At 35.7% G+C, this 27,254-nt stretch overlaps 1 protein-coding gene across 1 annotated transcript; it reads right to left on the bottom strand.

The window, feature by feature from the left end:
* Positions 1–7,291: 7,291 nt before the first annotated feature.
* On the bottom strand, positions 7,292–10,046 carry LOC116020205. Its single transcript, XM_031260685.1, has 5 exons — positions 9,889–10,046; positions 8,966–9,303; positions 8,686–8,877; positions 8,320–8,534; positions 7,292–8,020 (listed from the first exon to the last, which is right to left on the bottom strand). Exons 1-5 carry the CDS (start codon positions 10,044–10,046, stop codon positions 7,292–7,294), a joined length of 1,632 nt encoding a protein of 543 aa, XP_031116545.1.
* Between the last annotated feature and the right edge of the window lie 17,208 nt (positions 10,047–27,254).

Raw genomic sequence — 27,254 nt, 5'->3', positions numbered from 1 at the left:
CTACAGCTATAAATAGGGCACATCCATAGTAGTTTTGGAAACGCTTTCATTCAATAAATTTTTTAAGTTTTTCTTTACACTTGTGTAAGAAACCTTATAACTAATTGTGGACTCAATTAGTGGCTAGTCGTGGATTCAACTAGCAAATTGATTCGTGGACTCGAATCAATCTTCCTTTCTACAACCTTAGATTTAGGTTCGGGGACTCGTTCTTGAATCGAAGGAAACTAGATCCGACTCTAGTTGATTGAAGATTGCATCATCGAGGTACTTGAAGCTACAACGGGATTCTTCTAAGTCTTTGAGGATTCGAGACTAAGGGTTTCTTGTGAGGTCTAAGGTATTTTGATCCATCTCTATCCTTACTTTGGGAGCTATCTTAGGACAATATTCCATCTTTATTTGAACCTTGGACTAGGTTCATATCAGATGCCTTTCTGCTAGAGTATAGTATCTCATCTAGAGTTGATGTAGTAGCCATCATCTTAATGTTGCTCTTTAATTCCTCTAGTTCCTTCATCAGTTTACCTTCTCGAGCCTTGATCTGATTTACTAAATCATCCTTCATAAGAATGTATGCACTCAGCTATTTAACTTTGCTTTCATATTGCTTCAGATCTATTAGGAATAAATTGTAATAGTTTTGATGAGTCAAATTATAATTTTTAATAGTCCCCTTATTTTATTTTGAGTCTAGATTAAAATCTCCAAAGTCCAAGTCTAAGTCTAAGTCATACGAATTTTGTGGAGAATTAGACTAATTCAGTATAATGTTATTTATTAATTATATGATGTGAAAGTCATCAAAAGATGAAGTGGAAGGATGGACAAGTGGCGCAAAATGAAGCTAAAGGTTATGGGAAGCAGGATGACTATCAGGATAACAAGCGAAAAGCCATTTCGGGAATAAAGAAATATTCAGAGTACTCAGCATGAACAAAAAGGTGTAGTGTTCAAATGCTCCTTAGATGAGCAATTTATTTTAAGATGAAGTTGGATGACTCTCTATGAGTCCAGAAAAATTCAAATTCTTGGGTGTAAAATTCCAAAAGAAGATTTAATTTTTGGCAACAAAAATTCAAACCAAAATTAAAATTTTGGAAGGGAAATTTGAGCAAAAATTAAATTTAAATTTGGGATAATAATTCAAAATCAAAAATTAATTTTGGTGGCAAAATTCGAATTGAGCTGATGATGATCAACTTGGAGTTGTCGGTGAATTTTCGGTGATATAATTTTTGCTCAAGCAAGAAGCACCTGAGGAAATTATTTTGGAGAGATCAATTTGACAAACCAGATCAAAGGAAATTGCAAGTCAAGTATTCGCACTTGAAAAGTCAAAATTGATGGCTACAAAGAGAAAGGCGTTCAATTCAAGATCTATGAAGATTGATGAGATCTGATCTTGTGCTAATCGCTATTGCACGTTGGCTGCCACTCAATCGTGCCAGAAGTTTTTTTTCCTGTTGAATATATTCCCTAAGACTTTTCTATTCCATTCTTCTAATGCCTTTGCCATAGTATTTTTGTTTTCTTGCAAGCTTCCCTCTTTATTCCGTACTATCTGTACCAATTGTTGGAAGTTGCGGTGGGATGCCCATGCCATGTTGAACCTAAAGTTTCTATTCAATGGTGGCTGCTCTGCCGGCTTAATCCTTATGAGCAAAGGTGTGTGGTCTGATGCAATCATCGGTAGATGTTCGACAGAGGCATCTGAGAACTGTAGTTTCTAATCTGCATTGTTGAGTCCCCTATCGAGGCCCCCCTAAAGGTGTTTGAGTCCTGGCCTCTTGACCATGTGTACTTTGAGCCTACGTAACCTAGGTCGATGAGGCCTTTCTTGAACATCAATTCATTAAAGTCCGCACAACGGGTTGTTGACAAGTATTCCTGGTTACTCACTTTGCTGCTGTCTACAACCGAGTTAAAGTCCATTGATAGGAGCCATGCTCCCTGGATGCCCAACTTGCTCTGTGTGAGATTTGCGAACAATCTCCTTCTTAGGATGTAGTTTGGGCTCCCATATACGGTTGCAAAATACCATGGTTCCCTCTGTCCATCTTGTACCTGTAACACAACAAACTGTGGATGAGAGTACCTCCTAATATACAATTTTTCCAAAGAAACCAAATTCCTCAGAAAACCCCACTGCCTCTACTCTAAGCCAATCCTCAAAGCCAAACTTAGAGCAGATTACATTGACTTGGTTTCCAGAAATTTTAGGCTCAAGGATATAGACTATTTGGGAGGTGAAGTCCCGGACAAATTGATTGAGGGCGCGTTGAAAGGATTTAGACGTCGTTCCCTGGCAATTCCATGTGATTATATTCATAATGAAACAAGCAACAAGAAATAAAACATGCGCTTAAAGGCCCATGGTGTCCAGACCTTCCTGGACGTAAATTCTCTTGTCGCGATCACCAAGATCCATCCATATCCTCCACTGCCTGGTGGTCTAGCCGATTGAACACTGTCGGGATGTCGGGTGGTCCTCCACTCCCAAAAGGTTTAATCCCCAACCCCAAGAGCCCCCCCACAGTCTCACACCCCTACCCGACGAGCATTTCGGAGAATGTTAATAAGTGACTCAATGGCTCCGTAGATATGGCCAAATGTCGGTGCACACAAGGAATTTGCCCACTTTGGGCATAATCCCACACTACCGTTTTCGAGGTTTGAACCTTGGTCTCTTATCCCAAATACTGCCTACTAGACCAATAAGCTAAGCCCGTGCAGGTAACACTATATAGCGGTTCATTTTCACAATATGGTGTTCATTTTTATAATACAGAGTGTTCATCTTTACAATAATAGTGCAACTCAATCATAATGCCGATGAACTAAAAATATGTTCATTAAGAGAGTACTATATGTTTATTTTCACAATGTACAAGATTCATTTATCAATATTGGATGTCCATCAATAAAAATATTAAGATTCAAAATATATTAATATGAGTATCATTCAAAATATCTCAAAGAGATAATTTTAATTATATATTTCGTAACATTGATTTTAATTATAAAAAATTTAAAAAAATGTGTAAATGATAATAGCAAATTGATGTCACTTTAATGCACCTACAGTATTATAATAATCAATCATGATCAATGATACTTTTTAATAAATATCTACAGTATCATAATAATGAACCATGGTCCATGATGCAAGGTGGACCATTGTATATAAATTGCCTTATAATATTCGGTTATATTCTTATTAGTAGCGGATTGATGAACACATTCAAAGAGGAAAAAAAAATTAAAAAGCAACATTAATTAAGCATGCATGTTATGTTGTTTGGTGATATATAGGCACTTCGATGACATTTGATTTGTGTTATCTCAGATTATCAATGTAATGTTGCATTAGAATATTATATATCAAGCATTTGGTTCGCATTATTGATATTCTAAGAGAATATCATATAGTAGTAACATTAACATATTTTGTAAAATGATACTAGTATTTAGGTTTTGCACTAGAAATTTTGTTTAAGTGGATGCAAACAATAAAAATAAATGAGATATTTTGAAAAAATAAAAAATAAAACACACAAAAGCTGTGCAAAAATTTGGCTTTTTTTTTTTTTTTAATCTTTACTACATCAAATGCATGTATAACTTACATTCTAAGTTAACTCAAATTTTGATAATTATCATATCTATGTTACATACTTATTATATAGTTATATGTTAACAAGTTTCACACACACACAGGATTACTATACATAAAAGGATGGAGTAGGAAGAGAGGGCAACTAAGCTCATTGAATTGCTCCCCTCTAGATCTACCTTGCTCGTACTACTTCATTTAAGTTATCTAAAATTATCTTGCATTATAACTAATTTTCTGGGCTCTCAAAATCAAAAGCAAAATAAAAAATAAAATAAAATAGAGAACAGCGCATGGATGGCAAAAGTTTCAGCTTTAGGGCGGGGGAGGGGGGGGGGGGGCTCCTTTTTTTTTTNGGGCTCCTTTTTTTTTTCTTTTAAAAGAAAATTAATTATTAATTATTTGCTTTGATGGTTAGAGATCATATGAGAATCAACTTTCTCATCATAAGTCCATGAGAACCAATCTCATCCATTAAAAGAATAGATCTATGATGAGATTAATTGGAAGATTAAAAACATGTGTGTGCATATTAGGCATTATGATGTGCACATATTTTAAAAACATTTTCCATAAGTCATTTTCCGGGTTTTCAACGCACCCTTATTCTCATTATAAGGTCACATCCACCGGAAAATCGACTAACACTCGATCGGAAAACTAGAGTGACTTCTCAACCCCTATTTATAAATTGTCTTTAAGTACAGTGAATTGCTTATGCCTCTTTTCATGGCCCTGAACCCCTATTTATACAAGCTAGGAGGGATTACTCCCTTAGAAAACTTCTAAACTACCTTAGGAACTCTTTCCTTATTACATTTAGATACTTTCCTAATCTATACCGAACTTCTTTCCATACTTTCAAGACAGTCTTCGCCGTTTCTCACTTCTCCGCCATTCGCCGGTCATCGTTTGCTCCTCCTTCCTCATTGCACTACCTTCCTCCATCGCCATCATCCTTTTCTCTTCCGATGTCAATTCCACAAAACCCTCCAGTAAGCCCCCTCTTTCCCTTGTTTTCTTCTTTTTTCTATCTTACTTCTCCAATGGCCTCTTCTTCTTCTCACCCTCGTCTGGGATTTACTAACAACTCTTCTGCCTCCTCCTCTCAATCGACGGCGTCAAACGACACTCCGGCCAAGCATCCGGCGAGTGCTCCGGAGGAAATGCTCTTTTATCCAGCCATGGCCATGGCCGGAGTGCATCGGTGGGATAATCTTGATCGTGCTGCAACGCGAACTTAAACTTCCCTGTTAAACATTCTTCCACCCTTAGTCCCGAAATGTTGGACCATGTGGGGGCCCTACTGGGCCCAAGGCCGTTGTTTTGGCGGCAGGTGATCGTGACATTCGTGATCCCCCGTCGGGTTATATCGACCTACATTATCTATCGGTCGTGTACGGGTTTCGTATCCCTCTTCATCCCTTCCTAACCACCTTCTTCCATTATTTATGCATTTTGCCAGGACACCACATCCCCAATTCCCACCGACTTCTCTCCTACTTTCTGACCTCCACCTATGTAAACGCCTCACCCTTACCAAGTCTCTTTTCAACCAGATTTTTCAAGTTAAGCAGGTCGGGAAAATCCTTTCAGGCTTCGCTCAAGTATCCCAAAGACGGGGTTGTCGAGCGATAGCTGGTTTGAAGGACTCCCATAAAAAGTGGAAGAATAAATTCTTCTTTGTCAAGCCTTCCGACTCTCAAGATGCTTTGTCTTTTCCTCTAACATCCTTCCTTCTATCGCTTGGATGGAAAGCTTGACTTAGTAGTCCCGGATTTAAAGATCGCTGTTACGGCGATGAAGGATCAATTGATCCCGGTCGATAAATGGTTCAACCTTAAGGCCATCGGCTCGGCCGGCTTGCTACCTGAAGGGGCGGGCAGCACAAGTTGCTTTTCTTCTTAGCCTCTTCGTCAAATACTTATCTCTTTTTTCGTTGCCTTTATTTTATATCTTCGTCTTTCCTTTCAATTGACAGTCAGCTCTTTCAGCCCCAAGCCAATTCTAAGGCTAAGCCCGAGTCCAATGACGACGAGGAGCTGGAAAATGTGGTCGAGATCTCTTCTGCTTCTGACTTTGAGGCCTCCACCGGACACATGAATGAGTGTAGCCTCGCCCTCCGAGCCCGCCATAAGGGAAAAGCTTCTGTGGCCCAGAATGGCAATGATAAGGCTACTGACTCGGCTTCTGCTGACCCGACCCTCGCTAGCACCTTCTTCCAGTTGGTGTGACTATAGGGGCAAGCCCCACAGCCGCTGCTCTCGCTCCGACCCACCAGCCACGCCTGAGAGCGCACGGCCCCAAGCAGGCTTCCGACTCGTCCACCCCGTCCGCCTCAAAGAGGACGAGGCGTACTCCAGCTGCTAACCCTGATCAGAGGGTTTTTGAGGCCAAAACCTCCATATTCTGCCGCCTAGAGCAAATGATTCCTACGGAGGATTACAGCCTTTGGAGGGTGCCAATCCTCTTTATCTTCTTTAGTCGGCTGTTTCCCACAGCTTCCAGGTATTCCTCCTCTACTTGCAAGAATTTTTTTATTCCTCGGGTCCGAGCTTTTACACTTGTTGTCTTTTCAAGCTCAATAGTTCCATGCTGGGCTTCACGATGTTGTCAAGGCTTTGACCAAAGATTCTGAACTTCTTAAGTCTGCCAAGGCGACTCACTCCAAGGAAGTGAAGGCTGAGATAATCAAACTGAGCGCCAGCTCGGCTGAAAGATGGGAGAAGGCGAAGAAGCTAGCTGAAGAGCTAAAGTCGGCCTAGGAGGAAGCACTGACAGAGTTTAAGGAGTTGGATGCCTTTCTTGAGCAAGCCATGGCCCATGCTGATATGCATGCTCAGACTGTGGTGGACAAATGGTTAGATAGTCCGGTTGGGAAGCAGTACCTACTTGATCTTAGAGAGGCGGATTACGGCTTGGGGTACTAGGATGCTCAAAAGGAGATCTTCGACCAACTCAAGGCTCGGGACTCTACTTTCTCTCTGACTGGTAGGGGTCTTCTAAACCTAGCTACCCCCGATGATGACCAGGGGGCCAAGGACGTAATTATCAATGCCTCTGTGGGTACAACTAGCGGTGAAATTCTGATGGATAATGCATATTTGAACTCATCAGCAACCTTAAATTCCGTGGCTGGGATGGATCGTGCTGCAATTCCGACTCTTGCTGAGGACGACCAAGGGAATACTGTAGCTACCAAGGAAGAAGACCCATCAGCCGCTCTTCAACTAAATCGTCGCCGCTCTAGGATCTCCGATCGTGATCCGCCGACTAGACCAACGGAGGTGGATATGGTCGGAATCCCTCAGTCTGAAGCCTAAGTATTATGGCTGCTTTTGTTCTTTCTTTTGCTTGCCCTGTAATAGAGATGGGGATTTTTTGTTTTGAATGAACATCTCTTTTGCACTCCTATCTTGACTTCTTTAATTTTCGCATGTTTTGTTTTTTTGGTAAGTTCAATCATCGTCCCACCGAGCTCGCTTTGCTCAGGCCTTTTTTTTTTTAATTTCAACTCCCTTACAACCATTGACTTGTAAACCATTATTCACAAAATTGGCTAAGTCTTGACTCGGACCCTCTCCCGAACTATAATTTATAGTTCGCATCTAGTCCTTTACAATAGTTCGGACTTTTCAGCCCTTATTGATAGAATTTCTTGAGGTGATACGAGTTCTAGAGCCTCTCAACTTGCCGATCATTCATTGTTTCTAGTCGGTATATCCCTAGCTCAACCACTGCAACTATACGGTAAGGCCCTTCCCACTTCTTTGCAAACATTCCTCCTTCGTTGGGTTGACTAGCAGTCCGGCTTCTGAGTACCAAATCCCCTTCAAGGAAGTAGTGGGGCTTGGTACATTTATCATGATATCTTTTTACCGACCTTTGGTACTTGGCCATCTGGCAACGAGTTGCTACCTCTCTTTTCTCCTCCAAGAAGTTTTTCTCTATCATTAGACTCTCCTCGTTCGCTTCATTAGTGTACCGCATGACTCGGTCACTAGGCTTGAGTAATTCAATTGGCACCTTGGCCTCAAACCCATATGTTAGAGAAAAAGGGGTTTCACCAGTTGCCCTTCTCGAACTTGTGCGGTAAGCCCATAACACTCGCTCTAGCTTGCTTACCCAACTCCCTTTGAGATCACTCAACTTTTTTCGTATCCCATCCACGATGGTCCGATTAACATTCTCCACTTGTCCATTGGTCTGAGTATAGGCTACAGATACCCTGGTGTGCCTGATTCCGAACTGCGTGCAGAACTCAGCAAAGGGCCGACAATCAAATTGCCGACCGTTATCACTTATCAAATGCTCGGGTATGCCAAATCGACAACTTATATTCTTCCAAAGGAATTTTCTGCATTGATACTCGGTGATAGTGGCTAATGGCTCGACCTCCACCCACTTATTGAAGTAGTCAACAACTATTATGCAGAACATGTGTCACCCCGGCACGACTGGCAGTGGGCCCAACAAATCTATGCTCCATCTTGCGAAGGGAATGGCAGTGGTGACTGGCGTATAGAAGGAAACCGGCCTTGCTTCTTTCCGAGCGAAGGCTTGAAAACAGGACACTTTTCCACCTTTCATATGCAGTCTCTGACCATGGTCGACCAATAATATCCTTGCAATACCAACTTCCGTGCCAAAGTATGAGACCCTTGATTGGCTGAGCAAATCCCTAAGTGTGTTTCTTCCATTACTTTCTCAGCATCGGTCGAGAATAAACAAAGTAGAAGGGGTCCTCCGAAAGACCTTTTGTAAAACCTCCCGTCCTGCATGACATAAAACGATGTCATTCTCTTGATTCTTGCTGCTTTTACCGGGTCATCGGATAGCTCGATCTTGACATCGTACATGATAAGGTTGGCCAACAGTTGAGCTTCTTGGGTACTTTCCTCCTCATTGTCACTCTTTCCTTAGTTTCGCCTTTGCTGACTTATTACATTGAATTTTCCCTCAACCTCATCCCGAGCTTCTATACTTGATCGTTCTACTATCTCTTTCCGATATATGCCCACTAAGTACTCTGGTATTCCTCCCAACTTTATCTTAGACAGAACATCTACCTTCGAGTTTTCTTGCTCTAAGAACATGATCGATCTCATAAGCTTGGAACTCCTTTAGGAGTCCCTCAGTCACTTCCTTGTACTGTCTCATTCTTTCTCCTTTAGCTTCATAAGATCCTTTCACTTGTTCGGCTACCAAACGTGAGTCGATCCAAATGCGAAGCTCCTCGGCTCTTAAAGCTTTGGCTTCTCCTAATCCACCAAGGACAATCCTATACTCAGCCTCATTGTTGGTAGTTAGCAATACTCCCCCCCCCCTGGTGCTTCTGACTTGACGCACCATCGGCATGCATCTTCCACCATCCCTCTGACTCGGGAATGACCATAGAGTTGTCTTTTGCCTCTTGAGCCGTGCATTCCACTATAAAGTCTGCTAGTATTTGGGCTTTGATGGTGGGTCGCAGCTGGTATTCGATTCCATATTGGGTAAGCTCGACTGCCCACTTGACTAATCGACAAGAAAAAGTCAGATTCATGAAAACTCCAGCCAACGGCTGATCTATCAACACTCGGATGGGGTGACCTTGGAAGTAGGGGACCAACTTCCTAGCAGTAATGACCAACGCATAGACCACTTTTTCAAGTGGCGAATAACGAACTTCAGTAGCTTTCAAAGCCCTACTCACATAGTATATTGGATGTTGAACCTTATCTTCCTCTCAGACTAGCACCAAGCTAACAACCTGCTGAGAGGCAGCCAAATAAAGGAACAATGTCTCGCCCTCCACCGGTTTAGACAATAGTGGAGGGGAAAGAAGATATGTTTTGAGACCTTCGAAGGCAGTCTGACACTCCTCCGACCAAACGAATCATTCCCTAGTCTTTAAAGCATCGAAGAAAGGCAAAAATCGATCTGCCGATTTAGACAAGAATTGGCTCAGTGCTGCCAACCGACCCGTAAGACGCTGTAACTCATTGATAGTCTTTGGTGGCTGCATATCAATTATAGGCCTAACCTATTCAGGGTTTGGCTCAATCCCCCGCCGAGTTACCATATATCTTAAGAACTTTCCCCCTTGCACAGCAAAAGTGCACTTCTTGGCATTCAATCTCAGGTTGTGCTCCTCTATCACTCGAAAAATAGCAGCACCGAATGCCTACCTCTCTCACGAAGGTGCACCTCTCACTCGTAAATTCCTACAAATCGAGTTAATGCCACCAGATTTCCAGGCGGCTGGGGTTGTTCAGGTGCGACTCTCCAACTTGGACCCCATTAGCTGGAGGATCTTACACTCGCAATTGCTCACTTTGAGCACGAGAGTTTTGACGATTAAGCTGCTCTCGTAAGTTGCCAGCACGGGGTCGGGATAACTGCTCTCGCAAGCCCCTTCCCTAAGAAACAATTTGCCCAGTAGTAGCATTCGCTTGCATCTAAAGTTGCGTCCTTCCTTGTCCCTGACCTTGACGACTCCTAGTAGTCACCATTGCTACGTACTTTCAACCTTCTCAATCAGCTAGAGACCACACAACCTTTTGATCGATCCCCCTGGACGGCGCCAATGTTGGTTTTATCTCCCACGGAATGATCGAATGGCAGGCCAATACCACCGGAAAATCGACTAACACTCGATCAGAAAACTAGAGTGACTTCTCAGCCCTCTTTGTATTATAAATTGCCTTTGAGTACAGTGAATTGCTTATGCCTCTTTCAAGGCCTTGAACCCCTATTTATACAAGCTAAGATGGATTACTTAATCCCTTAGGAAACTTCTGAACTACCTTAGGAATTGCTTACCTCGGTCTCTCTCTAGGTCGGTCTGGACCGACTCATCATTTCATTCCTTTAGCGCGTTTTTTCTTCCATTGTACTTAGTTGTTTCAATAGCAATTTTTAATCACTCTCAGTCTAAGATCTTCAGCTGCCTTGTCACTACTTCCTCAAACCCTCGATCGTCCGACTCATCCTCGGCCGACCTATGTCGGATCATCATGCCTTCTTCCGAGCATTCTTCCCCACTTCATTAGTTGTCCCTTTCGTCTACGCCGACCCCCTAGCACCGAGCCTTAGTCTATCCCCTATCAACTACCAAACATGCAAAATACTTTCACCAAAACTTATCACCACCAAGTATTTCGTCATTCTGATTCCGATTCTCATGTGCGAACCAAACGCATCCAAAGCAATAATTTCATGATGGACAATGGTGCATGTAGCAACACAAACAAAAACTATCCACAATTTTTTTCCTTATATTTTCTTAAACCATAAATTATTTTTCTCTTTTTCTTTTTATACAAATAAAATGATTGTATAAAAATTATATAATTAAAAAATTCTTATTGAGATCTTTTAAAATACACCAATATTTGTAATTTTTTTCAATCATTTTTGTAAAAAAAATATATAGGTATATAAAATCTTTGTTGTGACTTTGGTCCATAAACCACTACAGTATTGTAGGTTCATAACACCACAATATGTTCATAAAATCTGTAGGTTCATAAAAGCACTCGAGTATGTTCAAAAAATCACCATAGTAGATTCATAAATTCTTTGTTGCAGGTTCATAAAATTACAATTGTAATAAAATCATAAAATCACTACAATAGGTTTATTAAGTTACCACGGTAGGTCAATTCATAAAAGTCATGTATTTCTATTGGTTTATTAGGTAATTATTGCAGGTTCATAAATTCATTATTATAAGTTCACAAAGTCATTACTGTAAAATTATAAAATCAGTAAGTTCATCAAACAATTAATGAAACATTATGCTGAAAAATTATATCAATATAGGTGTCATTTTAAAAATTTCAACAATATATATTTTTGTATTAATTTATTTACACAAAATGAAATAGAGGATTATATATTTTGTGACTTGATGTACTTTTTTTTTGAATACTATTGACTCTGTTACAATGTAGTATCTGTTCATACATACTTTTGTGACTTGATGTACTTAGTCCATAATGCAACATGAATCATGGTCATGATATAATTTGCTCTTTCAAAACTCTATTTTTTTGTGACTTGATGTACTTATTTTTTTGAATACTATTTACTCTGTTACAATGTAGTATCTGTTCATACATACTTTTGTGACTTGATGTACTTAGTCCATAATGCAACGTGAATCATGGTCATGATAAATTTGCTCTTTCAAAACTCTATTTTTGCAAATTTATGATACATTTATTCATTATCCATTTTGATTGTATAATATATCAAATTCAACCTCTTATTTAAAATCCAAATCAACCAAACTAAATTGGAAGTGAAACTACTCAAAACAATGCTCAAAATAATCATTTTAATAATATTTTATATTAATTTCCAACACAATTTTAAGCTTCTAATTCATAACCTTTCAATCTTTAGTTGATTTTCAACTTTCAATTACACCTATATTAGTTATATGATCTACACTCGTTTCATGCACTTTTAAGTCTAACACTAAGATGTTTCGAGTCCCTAAAACCTTCATTGACTAAAACACCTTTTTCCTATACATTTTTTAAAACTCTTACAACAAATTAAAAACAAAACACCTTGCCAAGTTCTTTTGAATATACAAGCCAATCTCAATCACACTTCTCTCCATTTGGCAAATATCTTATGTAAAATGCTGAGGAAAATTATCTAGAAAATTTATCTTTAGGATCTTTATTTATTAATAAATCTCTTTTAGGATATCTTTCACCAGAATATATATTAATCGAGAATCAAGGGCATCCCAATTTCTTGGATCATATTTGTCAAATACAAGCTAATCATTTGGTTTATCATTCTGACCAACATCATCTAAACAACTTTTTTTTTTTTGAAAATATCTAAACAACTATTAGCATTCTTATTATTTTCATTGTCACCGTGATACCTATCATCGTTATGCACACTTTCATTTAAATTTTTTCCAATCTCACAAACATCTTGATCTTCTATATGAAGATTAACATCTAACAATTTTTCTGTAGCGTCATCTTTTTGCACATCTATTTGAGCTTCTTTTGTAATAATTTTTCAAGAGCTCCCTTTTGAGATTGAGTTAGTTGCTTAATTCTTCTTTTCTTTTTACGCTTCTTAAACCTAGATGAATATTTTTTAGAAGACATAATTATAAAATCCTAAAAAAAATAAGAATTTATTTAGAAACTCTATGAATAAATATTTAATCAAGAAACAAATTCTTGAATATATTATTTTGAAATCAAAATTATTAAGTCAGGTAAATAAAACAATAAACGAAAATTGTGAAATATTTAGTAATTTTAATTACCGAGAATGGAAGAAGTTGTGAATTTATGAATTATCGTCTGTATGTCGCTACCGCCTGTGATTTTTGAATTGTGAGATTTGTGCACTTGCTGACTTCCGCCGATCCGCCGAATAAGAAGCCGAACGAAAAGAATTGTGCAGTTGTGCTTAAATACTAAAGAGTTAAGGGAATAAGGGCTATTGGCTAATCCTGCGTAATGTATGATTCTATGAACTCAATACATTATAGGCTTATATCTACTATACTAATAAGAGCCAAAGAGAATTAGGCCTAAAATGGGTAGGAAAAATGACGGTCAAATTATTTAATCAAATGGATGATTCAGATGAATTATTTAATCAAATAGATGGTTAAGATAATTCAGATTAATGTTATTAATAGAGATTACCTAATTTAACTTTACTTTTATGATTATCCGTTAAGTTTTCCGTTAAACATTTTCTTCTCTGTTAATATTCCGTTAACTTTTAACTTACCCATTAATTTCTATAAGAAAGGTCTTAGGTTCGAATCTCATCTCAATCAAATTTAACATAATTAAGTTTCTCATTCTATTTTACTCTTATTAAATTAAATAAATTAGTAGCTTCAACAAAAAATGATACATATGTATTTCTTTAATTTAGAATCATGTGTCTACAATACCTTTATTTGAAAAAATTATTTATTATCAAAGAATTAAATTAAATAAGAGAAATAATTTCATTAGTTATACTGTCTTTATTTTCTCTCATGCAAAGATTCTTTACATTCAAATTTATCAATTGATATTCATTACATTGTCCATTATCTTATTTTTATAATATCTTGTAATTAAATATCAAAGTTATAGTACAAAATAATGTTATATATTTATTTACCAAATATTTTATTAATACTATGAAAAAAAATTTAAAATAATTTGAAGCTAATTATATTAACTACTTGGGAATTGGTTGACAAAGAGAGTACTCAAATAATAACCCAACAAATTGAAGCGGAACCATTATATTCTATTTTACTCTTATTGAATTAAATAAATTAGTAGTTACACAAAAAAAAATGATACATATGTATTTCTTTAATACCATGAAAAAAATTAAAAAAAAATAGTTTGAAACCAATCATATTAACTACTTGGGGGATTTGTTGACAATGAAAGTACTCAAATAACCCATTACCCAGCAAATTAATTTGAAGCTAATTATATTAACTACTTGGGGATTGGTTGACAAAGAGTGTACTCAAATAATAACCCAACAAATTGAAGCGGAATCATTCTATTTTACTCTTATTGAATTAAATAAATTAGTAGTTACACCAAAAAATGATACATATGTATTTCATTAATACCATGAAAAAAATAAAAAAAAATAGTTTGAAACCAATCATATTAACTACTTGGGGGATTTGTTGACAATGAAAGTACTCAAATAACCCATTACCCAGCAAATTGAAGCGAGAAATTACCTTTTAATATCTTTGGAATACATAATATTTTAAATTTTCAAATTTTTATTAATTTATTTAATCTTTTTTCTTAAACTAGGGATTTCTTTATCCACAATAACTCATTCAACAATAATCGTTGAACCAAATGAACCCCAAGCAGAACACCTAAAGGAAAGTCCNCTCTATTTTACTCTTATTGAATTAAATAAATTAGTAGTTACACCAAAAAATGATACATATGTATTTCTTTAATACCATGAAAAAAATAAAAAAGAATAGTTTGAAACCAATCATATTAACTACTTGGGGGATTTGTTGACAATGAAAGTACTCAAATAACCCATTACCCAGCAAATTGAAGCGAGAAACTACCTTTTAATATCTTTGGAATACATAATATTTTAAATTTTCAAATTTTTATTAATTTATTTAATCTTTTTTCTTAAACTAGGGATTTCTTTATCCACAATAACTCATTCAACAATAATCGTTGAACCAAATGAACCCCAAGCAGAACACCTAAAGGAAAGTCCATACCTCCTATATCATAATCTCATTGCATGACGTTGTCATCTATGCTACCAACAATAATCAAATTGCAAATAACATACTACCAACAAAAAGGAAGAGAACAAATAGTAAAGATGAAGACAATGACAATGTTACTCAAAAGAGAATTAAGAACACTTAGAAAAATTCAAATTAAAAGTAGTATTTATTTAGACTATCATTTTTAGACCAAATATTTAGACTATCGATTTTACAAGGTTGCAAACATTTATTTTAGTAATAATTATAATGAATTTTCAATATTATCTTGGATTCATATATTTTAAATTAGATATTTAAATAAAAAAATTCAACATTCAATTACCCATGTATAAACTTCTCCTATATAATCTTGCATTAATATACTTTCAAATATTTATCTAAATATAAACATTGGACATTAACTCATTCGCGCAATGCACGTATAAAACTAGTACTGCATATACATGATACATATAATAATTTATTTTTTAAATATGGGATAACCAAAATTTAGGGCCCTGTAGGGCTGACCCTGCGCCTATTAAATAGGGCCATAGCAAAATATTTATACTTTTTCCCTTTTTTCCCAATATTTCTTAAAATACCCGTTTTCTAGCGTTCTCGTTTCCTGTTTTGCATTTTGTGTTCCCCATTTTTGTTACTGTTCACTAACCAAAAACTTGAACTGTCAACACTAGTCAAAATGGAAAATAGTATACTTAGTCTCCGGTGGATGTGAATGCTCATTTAAAACTTTTTTAATGATAAAAGATAAAATTGCAATTTATGCATGTCATAAATATAATCAATTGTCAATGTTATCTCTTAATTTTATCTCTTAATTTTTAAAATGTGACATATATTGCCCCTCTCCCCTCCCCTCCTCTCTCCTCAAATAGGAAGAAGGAGAAACACTATTGTTGATGGAAGGAGAACAAACAAAGAAAGATAAGTGGAGGAAAAAATGTGATCTTCGAACATAGAAGACAACACATTTCCACATTTACACAATTAATAATTTAGAGGAAAGTTTTTTCAAAAAAAAAAGTTTTAGGGGAAGGATAATATATGTCACGTTTTGAACTACAGGTACAACATTTACACTACTAATAATTCATGAGTGATATTGATAATTGGTATATTTACGATGGACATAAATTACAATCTTTTCATGGTAAAATAATAATTTGATTCTTACATGAATATTGGAGATTTAGATTTGGCTTAAATTTTTTATGCGCAAAATAGTATAGTTTGAATCTAGATTGAAACTGAATGTTAATCTTGAATTTAGATTGTTTCAATTTATCTTTTGTAAATTTTAGACGAATTTATGAATTTCAGAGAAAAAAAAAATATAGCTTGACAGAATTGAAAAATTTTAGCTGGTAAAAAAATGAAAAAATAAAAATAGTATAGTTAAGCTTATTAGGCGTCGGCAAAATTACGCGTTTCCAGGGCGCTTCCGCGCCACGTGCTAGGTGTATACGTGGTGGCTTGTGCAAAGGCGTGGCATTCAACGCCTTGTATAAGAAGCCAAGATTTGGTGTGTCCCCTGCTAGGTGGCAACCTTTGACTAGAGAAGATTTTCCTTGGAGTGAATGGTGTCACATGACCTTGTCCCCACTACCAAGTCCTTTGTACCAACGAGAATCTCCATTTTCTTGTCAATTACATTAATGGCCGTTTGGTTCGAGACAAGAGATGGGAAGAGAAGATAGTGAATGAGAATCCAAGATTGAATAGAATATAAGATGGACATTGGAATAAGACAGTTGTTATACCGTGGACCATGGTCACGAACTGATACTGCATTTGTGTTGAAAGGAAACTGTAGTTGTCCGGAACAAAGACCGTTTCATCCGTCTGTTTTCATTAATCAAAACGACGTCGTTTTGATGCGCAGTCCACAGTAAAATTTACGGGAATAAGAAGGCAAAATATGTTATTGCATTGTTTAAGTTGATATTTTGTTTATAATTTTGTATTTTTTTAAAAAGAAAATTTTATTTTTAATCATCGACGATAGTGATATTTTTAGATTTATTATTTCAATCATTTAATAAAAATAGTAAATATGTAGTTTCATTATTCAAGCATATTGCTCAACATGTAATTTCTCATACTCCTCTAATATTAATTGAATTGTGAAATTGTACAGATGAATAAGTCGATGAATCAAAGGTTAAATTTAAAAAAAAAATCCAAAAGTTAATAGAACAAAACAAGGAAAATATAAGTCGTGTGTGACACACACTTTCTTTAAAACCGACTCGTTACCTCCCAAGAGTTCTAGGAGCGTTGTAGCGTAAGTCTTTCAAGAATAAAATGAATTACAGTAATATAGTTCATCACTCAAGCTATGTTATTCTCGGCGAATTAGAAGTGTTGCTAGAAATTTTTTGAGAAATGATTTGAGAGGGGGGGGGGGGGGNGGGGGGGGGGGGGGCGAGGGAATCAAAGATTTTGAAGTTCGAAATCAACAACAACAATCTGCCCAACACCAAGGTATTTATAGGATATTAAAAATTAATAGCAACAAACAATGACACTAATCGTCTGATTATAAATCATATTGTAACCTTCGAAACCAACAATTTAATATGGAAGTTAACACAGTGGTTAACACTAAGGTATTTATAGGAGATGAAAAAAATAAATAACAATAAACAATGACATCAATCATCTGATTAAAAATCATATTGTAACCTTCGAAACCGACAATTTAATCTGGAAATTAATGAAGTGTTGCAAACGTTAGTTCTTAAAATTAAATTAGAGTTAATTCAAAATCAATTTCTCCGGTTAAAAAGTAACGCTTCCAAAACAGTACACCCAAAAGGTGACACCTGGAAGGTTACACACCAAAACGTAAATGTCCACTTCTTAGTATCAACTGAGAAGTAACGTTCTCGGCCCATCGAGAAATAAGTTCTTGGGTGTGGGCGAGTGGTGAATTCACTTCTCGGTCACAAGGTTGAGAGGTGGTCCAAGCACAAACAAAGCATTGTATTGACATGTAGATCCATCAGTATCTCATTGAAGAAATGTAACGCACCAATTAGCCTACACTGAAAATTTACTTAAAGATGTTTTTTATGGATAAGTATCATGTACTTCTCACACTAACGATTGCCCGATAATCTCTCGGAGTAGATAAAGAACTGTTTAGACTTGAAGATGATAATTAGGACATTCTGGGACTAAATATCCATTACTTCATTGTCGTTGGAGCACCACTTTAGAACCAAAAGTTCTATAATCGCGACATGTCTAATATTTTCACTGAAATTGCAAGCAACATTCAATGTTCCTCCCAAAATGAAATATTTGAATCGTATTTAACATATCTCCCGGTATCTTCGAGATAAAAAGGTTTTGACCTTTATGTAAGAAACCAATATATGGTTTTAATGGGCTATTTAGGTACTAGCTATTTCACTTGATCTTCGTGATGCTAGGTCCCAAACTGGTTATGTTATGTATGATCTTACCTCGGCCCAATGTCCTATATGAGGACAAATAAAGCCTGTGTTTCACAAATGAGAGATATGTATGTTAAGGAATTTTTTTTGACCATGCATATAGAGCATCGAAATTCAACCTACGTGAGCTCTACAAGAGTCACGAAATTATTATACAAAATGTTCACTCTAGTGACAATCTTGTAGATTGTACATATCTTTTCTCTACACTCATTTTTTTAAAAAAAATGTATTCATATTATAATGTGTAGACTTTGAAGATTGTTATCTTCAAGGTGTTAGACATTTATGCCCTAGGAGCCAACATTTATTGTTTTGGAAATTAATTTCTTATTAAATAAATATAATAAATAATTATTTTATTTATTTTATTAAGGCTTAGTTAATATTTGATATTATTACATACAATCTTCTTAATTCTTCATTCTTAAGTGTTAAGAATATGAGTGACGAATAATTAAAAAATGAAGTATTGTAAAATGTTCCTAGTCATAGGAATTATAATTGGGCATTAGAATTCCGATAAGACTAGCACATTATCCTTCTTATGGTGAGTCCCATGCCATTCTGTATGAGATACAGAGAGTGGACATGTGGATGATTGTTAGAGAACAAGTCATTGAACATTGACTGACTACAATGTACCGCATGGTGTTTACCTACATGTCATCGGTATGTTGTATGTTACAAGTATGCAATAATCCTTTGACTTGAGATGACATGGTTGTCTTGTACATATAGTGGATTAGTTTTTGTCGGTATGCATCTTTTGTTCCTTATGGGACTATAAGTATACTTGGTGGCCTAGTTTAGTATTGTACGGAGACATGTGTGCGTTCAATAGAGGATCCACCGCCTTGAGGTAACAAGGATGTTCCAGTCTATTCAATAATCATACAACGAGAATCTCTGGCCAGAGTACAATGAAGTTGGACTTCAGGTTAAGAATATTGAATAGACATATTGACCAGGTTTATGGGTTTGACCAAGTTTGACCATGACCTTTATCTGGTTCGGAACAAGTGTTGTGTGGAAGGAATGTTGCATGATATTTGTAACGGAAAGGTTCATTATAATATATTAAAATATATTCATTGTCAACTAACTAGGTAGTCATGGTATACTGCTAGGTGTTACTCATGACTTACGAGTTATTTAATAATGAGTTATTAAATATTACTCGTTGCTAGTTTGACTATGAACCTAGAAAGTAACACCATAATGGTTCGTGGTAATGCTGAGAACTTTAAAAGAAATCGATAAAGAGTAATCGATATTGAATTAATACATTAATAACTGATTAATGAATTAATTCAATATTGGGTAGATTTGGGCTTTTAAAAGGCTAGCACCTTTGGGCCCAAACCAGGCTATATATATATATATAAGCCTTGCCCTATTTCTAAACTAAGTGAAGTGAAAGAGAGATTATTCAGAAAAGAGTTTTCACGTAAAAATCTCTTGGAGTTCTCACGTGCCTGGCCGGTGGACAGACAAGAGGCCGAACGTTTGGACGATTTTGATTCTGCCAAAGCACGCTTCAAGGGTAAAACTTTCTAACTCCCTCGTTTACATAGAATCATAGAAAATGCGATTTAATGCTTCCGCTGCGCATGTATGTTTTTCTAACAGTGGTATCAGAGCCGAGCTTTTTCTAATGATTTTATGTTTAGATTAATTTGTGACTTTTGATTTTTGATCTAAAAATTTTGGGTTAATTTAATCATATAATAATTTGATTATTATATGATTTTATAATATATATGAGATATATATTAAATTAATTATAACAAAAGAGAAAAACTTAGATCCTAAATGGTGTAATAATAATAAAAATAAAATGGGAAAATTGTTTTCCTTTTTAAAGTAAAAGTTACGTTTTTTTATTATATTATATTTTTATTATATAATAATATATATAAGATATATATTATAATAATAAAAGAAAATTAAAGTGAAATGGAAAAAGGCGTGTAAAGAGAAAAGGAAAAAGGCGTTTTTCTTTTCGTAATCTACCGTCTGCGTATTTTCCGTTTTGAGTTAATACCTCCATTAGTCCTCCGAGTATTAGCGATATACCAGCGGTGGTCCCTCGTCTTTTAAACGACCACGAGTAGTCCTTCATGTTTTAAAAAATAATCACCCGTGGTCGTCTGTTAGATTTGCTGTCAAATAGGTGTTAAGTGTGAGGGTAAACCTGTCATTTCACCTATATTAACTCAAAAGTAACCCAAATTATAGACACCTGCAAATTCGCGTCCACCTCAGGATCCACCTCCGCTGCTCTTTCCCTCATGGTCGCGGCCGGCGATGGCTTAGTGTCCGATTTGCACCGGTTCACCAGCTTCACCTTAACCTGCTTCAGGTTTATCTTGTTGCTGGAAGTGGTAGTGGGTGGGTCTGAGTTTCTTGCTGGCAAAAAATGTAATGGGTTTGTGATTAAGGATTTGGGGGTGGTGGGTATCATAGACTATGACAGGTGTGGCCAATCCTGTTTCTTTACCTCGTTGCTAAAGACTATGACAGGTATGTTCATGCTTCATTCGTTGCGACCATGAACATGCGAATAATTGTTGGTTGTTGGTTCATCTTTGAAAACTGTTGTCATCCATGGCCATGAAGAGGTAAGTATGTGTGTAATATATATTAATATTATTGTGCATTATATATAACTTAACATGCATGGCATGGCATGGCATGCAAGATACTGGAGTAAGTTTCCTCCAAAATCTAATAATACTCATAAATTTATTCCCATTCTGTAAAGTTCATGAAAATTTTGTAAAATCTATAATTCATGGATTTGCCAAACTTGTGAAAATGGAACTATATAATATAAAGCATAATTACAATATAATCAATTTATATGCATGCACATTGCTGTATGTGGTTTTGAGTAGAAGTTCAGATTTGAATGGAATGGAGATATGCTTGTGGCATGCACATTCCGCCTGCATGCCGCCCATGCTATGAGTATGAAAGAAGAGAAGGAACTCAGCCCCTAGTGCAAGACCGGATACAAACGCCTCAAAGGTAATTATATATAAATATTATATGAGTCTGCAAATTCATCAAATATCATGCATATTTTTGCCATTCTTCTTTATCCAATTAATTTACTTCTTCATAAATGACTTCAAAGGGGAGTCCAAGGGTGGAAGGAGATGAAGATGAGGAAGATATTGAAGACATCGAGCATGAATTTAAAATTGATGATGAGAAAAATTGTTGAAACAAATGCTTCATGGTAAGATGAGCTATGGAAGAGGACCAGAAGATGAGGACACTGTACAATACCCTCCTGTCATAGCAGGCATGCGTTCTCATCCGGTAAGTAACAAATAAACCCTCATTTTACATGTTGCATGTTGAAAACAAGAACAAAAAAAAAAAAGAAGAAAAGAATTCATGCAAAAAATCCTTGCACACAAGTAAGTGGGGAATTCCCAATATCAAGTCACCCTAATGGAGATCAGCATCTCGTCACAGAATATCAGAATCCGTCACCATCCAATGTCAAAGCCTGAGAATGCGAGGTGAGATGATAGAAAAGAAGGAAGCTGGAAAGAAAGAATGGATGAATGGGAAACGCACAGTATGGAAATTTGGGAACTGAACACCATGACTATGCTGATCCTAATATGGCCTTGTATGTATAAATCTTAAGTGACAACCGATTGGTGAGTGTTCTTCGCTGCGCCATCGTTCTCGTCGTCGGAGTTCTTTATCGTCATCGGTGGTGGCTTTGGCCAGGGACGGGAATCATAGGTAATATAGGGGAAATGACAGATTTACCCTCACACTTAACACCCATTTGACAGAAAAATCTAACGGAGGACCACGGGTGGTTATTTTTTAAAACAGAGAGGACGACTCGTGATCATTTAAAAGACGAGGGACCATGGCTGGTATATCGCTAATACTCAGAGGACCAATGGAGGTATTAACTCTTTCCGTTTTTCTCCGATCAGTTTTGCATTTCCGATCGTCTGGACTACCGACTAGTTAATCAGAGACGACGAGGCTTCACAGGAACTCGAGGCTGGTTGTTCATGGAGATGAACGCACCGGCGGTCCAGATGATTCCGCCAATCGTGCCTGCGTTGGCTGTCGACCGGTTGATAGTCGGCGGATTCGTACAAGAGTCGGGTCGTGGTGGTACGGAAGGCGCCGTATGATGCCGGCCGTTCTTGGCATGATTGTTTGATGTGCGGTTACTGGCGATCGGAAAACAACGCTGTGGTTAGACGGTGTATTTACGCAAATTTTTGGGATCATAATATTACCTTTCTAAATTATTTGATAATTAAGGTAATATTATATATGATAATTGGAATTTAATTACCAAATAAAATATTAGATATTTTGGGTGGTATTAATTGTTATCATATTTGAAAATATTATATATTGGTAATTGGAAATTAATTACTACTAATTAAATATGAGATATTTTTGGTAGTATTAATTATTATCATAATGATTATTTTCTATATTTGAAAAATTAATATTTTGAAAGATTAGATGATAATATATTATTATTACCATTTGAAATATGATTTTATGTTATTAATAATTATATTATTATAATCTTGAAATATTTATTTTTCTCCTTAAATAGTGATTCTTTATGTGATAATTGAATGCTATTTTTTTTTGAATGCTATTTAGGTAAATTTCCATGCTTATAATATTTTAGATTAAAGTGTTTAATTTAAAATAATATTATAATAGCAATTAATTGATTACATACAAATTAAATTTTGGTATGAAATTAATTAATTAATGGAAAGTTTTGATTTGTTATATGGAAATTGGTTTCCATATAAAGTTTTTTTTTTTTTTTTTTAAATTGACCCAAGTTTTTATGGTATAATTGTATTATATTTTATAAAGCCACAAATTAATGCATTATTTATTTTATGCTATGTAAGGATTGCTTAGCATGTCGGTTTGGTCATGGACTTAGGACCCGTTGAATGAATGTGATTTATGTTGGGTTTTGCACCGTTTTTGGTGATTAATTAAAATTGAGGCCTACGTGTCTCTTATCTATTATTGTAATGTAAATCCCTTCCCCGAAACATGTATCCCTTTTCTGGTAGATAGAAAATGTATGAATCTCGAAGACTTTAAGAGTTGAAGACTAGAAGACTTCAAGAGTTGAAGACCCGAAGAATATGTATGATGTAAGCTTACATGTAATAGATAGGATTTTAATTTTTCACTATTCACTGTGCACGGTCAAAATTAGTTGGCTCAATTTTGACTATTTAGAAGTCCATGACCGATATCGAGTTTACTTTTCATGCACTTTATATATGTGATATATGTAAAAATGTTGCATGAGCAAAGTGAAACATAATAATTCTTAAAATCTTCCCTTTATTAAATATTAAGTTGTAAACGGTTAGGCCTCAATAGTTGAGATTACCTAATCGTGGCTCTCCACCATCGTAAGAAATCAAGTATTTTTCTTGACACGGTGTCGGCTATGCCAACATAGGGGCAACGTGTTAATTTAAAATATTTTGATTTTCTTACTTTAAGCATGTGATGTGGTAGCACTTAGAAACTTTGCTTTTCAAGAAACCACTAAAGGTGAGAAAAGTCAAGGTTCAACTCTACTTATTACCAGGATGGTGGGTTTGACTTAACTGAGTCCATTGGGCTAAGATGCCCCTTAAGGTGAGGTTCAATGGGCCTGGAGCCCAAGTTTAATAAAATCGAATCATGCATGAGATGTATTGGCAAGAGTTGGCCACTGACAAATTTTTCAAATTCCAAGATGCCCCTTAAGGTGAGGAATGAGATAAATTTGTAAGACCTCAATTACCCATTAGAAATCTTCCAACGGGATTTCCGTTCCTTGCTTGGGAACTGCAGGATTCGAAAAATTTAGTGGGAGGTACTATTTGATTATATAATCGAAAATCAAATAGTTTAATAAAGAATCGTGTCTAATAATTAATGTTACTTTCTGCAGTTATTTTGAAATGGCTTTAAATCCATTATCCAAAATACTCGAATAAAATAAACTTACTGGACCAAATTTCATTGATTGGCTCCGAAATTTGAGAATCGTTCTCAATTTGGAGAAGATCGGTTATGTTTTGATCCAAGATCATCCATTGATTGGTATCATACTAGATGATGCTGATGTTGATCAGCTTCCTGTTCATAATGCTGAGGTTGCAACATTTGATAAGTGGAAGGACCATGATCTGAGGGCTAAGAGTTATATCCTTGCCTCTATGACCAATGAGTTACAACGTCAGCATGAAAAGATGCCTGACGCAAAATCTATGGTCAATCACCTACAAGAGTTGTACGGTGAGCACAGTAGGATTGCACGTTATGAGGTTACTAAGACCTTATTTCGAGCAAAGCTACAAGAAGGAGGAAATGTAGGAGATCATGTCTTAAATATGATTGGCTTATTGGAGAGATTGGAAGAATTAAATATCTTCCTTGACTCTGAGCTTGAAGTAGACTTAATTCTACAGTCTTCCAGATTCTCTTGGGCCTTTCATAATGAATTTCAACATGAACAAGCTTCATTGTTCCAAATCTGATCTGCACAATATGTTGTGCACTGCTCATGCTACAATGAAGGGTATGAATACTGATACTATTCTTTTGGCCTCTTCCAAGTCGAAGAAGAAGAGAAAGAACAAGAAGGTTTCTTAAGTGAAACCAACTGGGGGAGTGACCAAAACTAAAGGGAAGGTTGTAAGTAAAGGAAAGTGTTTCCATTGCAACAAAGAAGGGCATTTGAAAAGAAATTGCATAGAATACCTAAAGTCTTTGAAGGTCAAGGACAATGACAAACCTTCAGAAGGTATGCTCATTAAAGAGACTTGTTTTTAATTGGTCTAAATAACTACTTCTTGGTAATATACTCAGAAGCAACTTCACATGGTTGTGTATCATTGCAGGATCTGAGAAGAAGTAGAGAGTTGACTGAAGATGAGATTGCTCTAAGGATGGAAAATGAAGCAAGAGTTGCTGCATTAGTTGTTGGAGATTTATCTATTCAGTTTTCATTTAATCATGTTTTTAAATTACTATTTATGTAATTATAGTATTTAAAACATTATTTCCATTCCAGTTAAGAATAATTATGAATTTTTCTTTTCGGAATAATGTTTATTGCATTTATTTTAATAATAAATGTGATGGCACTAGAACATTACTAAATGATATTTATCGCTTAAATATGATTAATGGTAGTATAAATGAGCATTTAATACATATTAATGTATTAATGTGATCCATTTGATGAAATGGATTTTAGATCATGGAGTTTCATCTAAGTCTGTTCGTAAGACACCATATGAGATATGGGACACCCCATCTTAAGTATGCTAAGATTTGGGGTTACACAGCTTATATCAAAAGCCTAAAATAGACAAATTCGAAACAAGATCTGAAAAAGGTAGAAAGATATAACTTGACAAAGAGTTTGTTAATAAATCTTCCTAACCTAATCAAATTTAAGAATCTGTGTAATATGAACAAAAGGTTATGCCTCCTCTTTGGAGAAGTGTTAGACATATTTGTTCATTAGACATATTATAGTTGTCTTCATGACATAGAGAGTGCCTTTGCAATTGGAGATGATGTGTCTAGGGACAATCCTATCATTTACAAAGAGGCGATATTAGATATCGATTTTAGAATGTGGAATATCTGTTTTGATAAGGTAGTCAAATTGTTTGACTATACTGTGAAAACATTGATGATCCATGTGTATAAAATGGTCAGTGGGAGTATTATCACATTTCTTGTATTATATGTAGATGACATATTAATAACAAGAAATGACGTAAGCATGATGACTCCGATAAAAGTTTGATTATCTAAAATTTTTTATATGATAGATTTGAGATAAGTAGCATATATCCTTGAGATTTGAGTCTATAGAGATAGATCAAAAATATTAATAGGATTATCTCAAAGTATGTACATAAAATATTGAATTTGTTCAATAGGTTAGATTCTAAAAAAGGTTTTATTACCTTTCAAGCATGAAATCTATATCTCTAAAGTTGTGTCCTGACACAACTGAAGAGAGGGATCACATGAGTAAAATACCATAGGCTTTAGCTATTGGGTATCTTATATATGTGATATTATGTACAAGTTTTGATGTTTCTCATGTAGTGAGTGTCACTTGTAAACATCAATCAAATCTAAGTGAATAACATTGGACATCAGTTAAGTAACTAAGAGTTTAGTCTTAACTGATGGAAAACGAGTATTAAAGAGTAAAGGATACACAAATTTGATTTTCTATCGGATCAAATGATAGAAAGTCTACTTTTTGTAATAGTGGTGCAATTAGTTGGAAGAGTTCCAAACAGGAAATGATTGCATATTCAACCACTGAAGCCGAGTTGAGTTTGTTGCTGCTATTATCCCCTAAGAGAGTTCGATGGAAAGGGTAATATAGCAATGCAGATGATAGCATTTACGGATAACCTAGCAGATCCGTTTTCTATACTACTTAATCAAGAGCAGTTAGATCGGCATCTTGAGAAGATGAGGGTTACCGATTGGCTCTANGAATAATTATGAATTTTTCTTTTCGGAATAATGTTTATTGCATTTATTTTAATAATAAATGTGATGGCACTAGAACATTACTAAATGATATTTATCGCTTAAATATGATTAATGGTAGTATAAATGAGCATTTAATACATATTAATGTATTAATGTGATCCATTTGATGAAATGGATTTTAGATCATGGAGTTTCATCTAAGTCTGTTCGTAAGACACCATATGAGATATGGGACACCCCATCTTAAGTATGCTAAGATTTGGGGTTACACAGCTTATATCAAAAGCCTAAAATAGACAAATTCGAAACAAGATCTGAAAAAGGTAGAAAGATATAA

Source organism: Ipomoea triloba, chromosome 5, assembly GCF_003576645.1.
Source record: "Ipomoea triloba cultivar NCNSP0323 chromosome 5, ASM357664v1".
Classification (NCBI taxonomy): domain Eukaryota; kingdom Viridiplantae; phylum Streptophyta; class Magnoliopsida; order Solanales; family Convolvulaceae; genus Ipomoea; species Ipomoea triloba.
Note: the sequence above shows the minus strand (reverse complement) of the source record. Positions and strands in the feature narration are given on the sequence as shown.

Bases quoted from the DNA above. Each gene is read 5' to 3' on its own strand.
- LOC116020205 (XM_031260685.1), bottom strand. From the start codon at position 10,046: ATGCTACTACTGGGCAAATTGTTTCTTAGGGAAGGGGCTTGCGAGAGC. The intron at 9,304-9,888 runs GTTGGAGAGTCG...CTATGTGAGTAG, and splicing joins CTCCAGCTAATGGGGTCCAA to GGCTTTGAAAGCTACTGAAG. The intron at 8,021-8,319 runs GTAATGGAAGAA...TACTTCAATAAG, and splicing joins TCTCGACCGATGCTGAGAAA to TGGGTGGAGGTCGAGCCATT.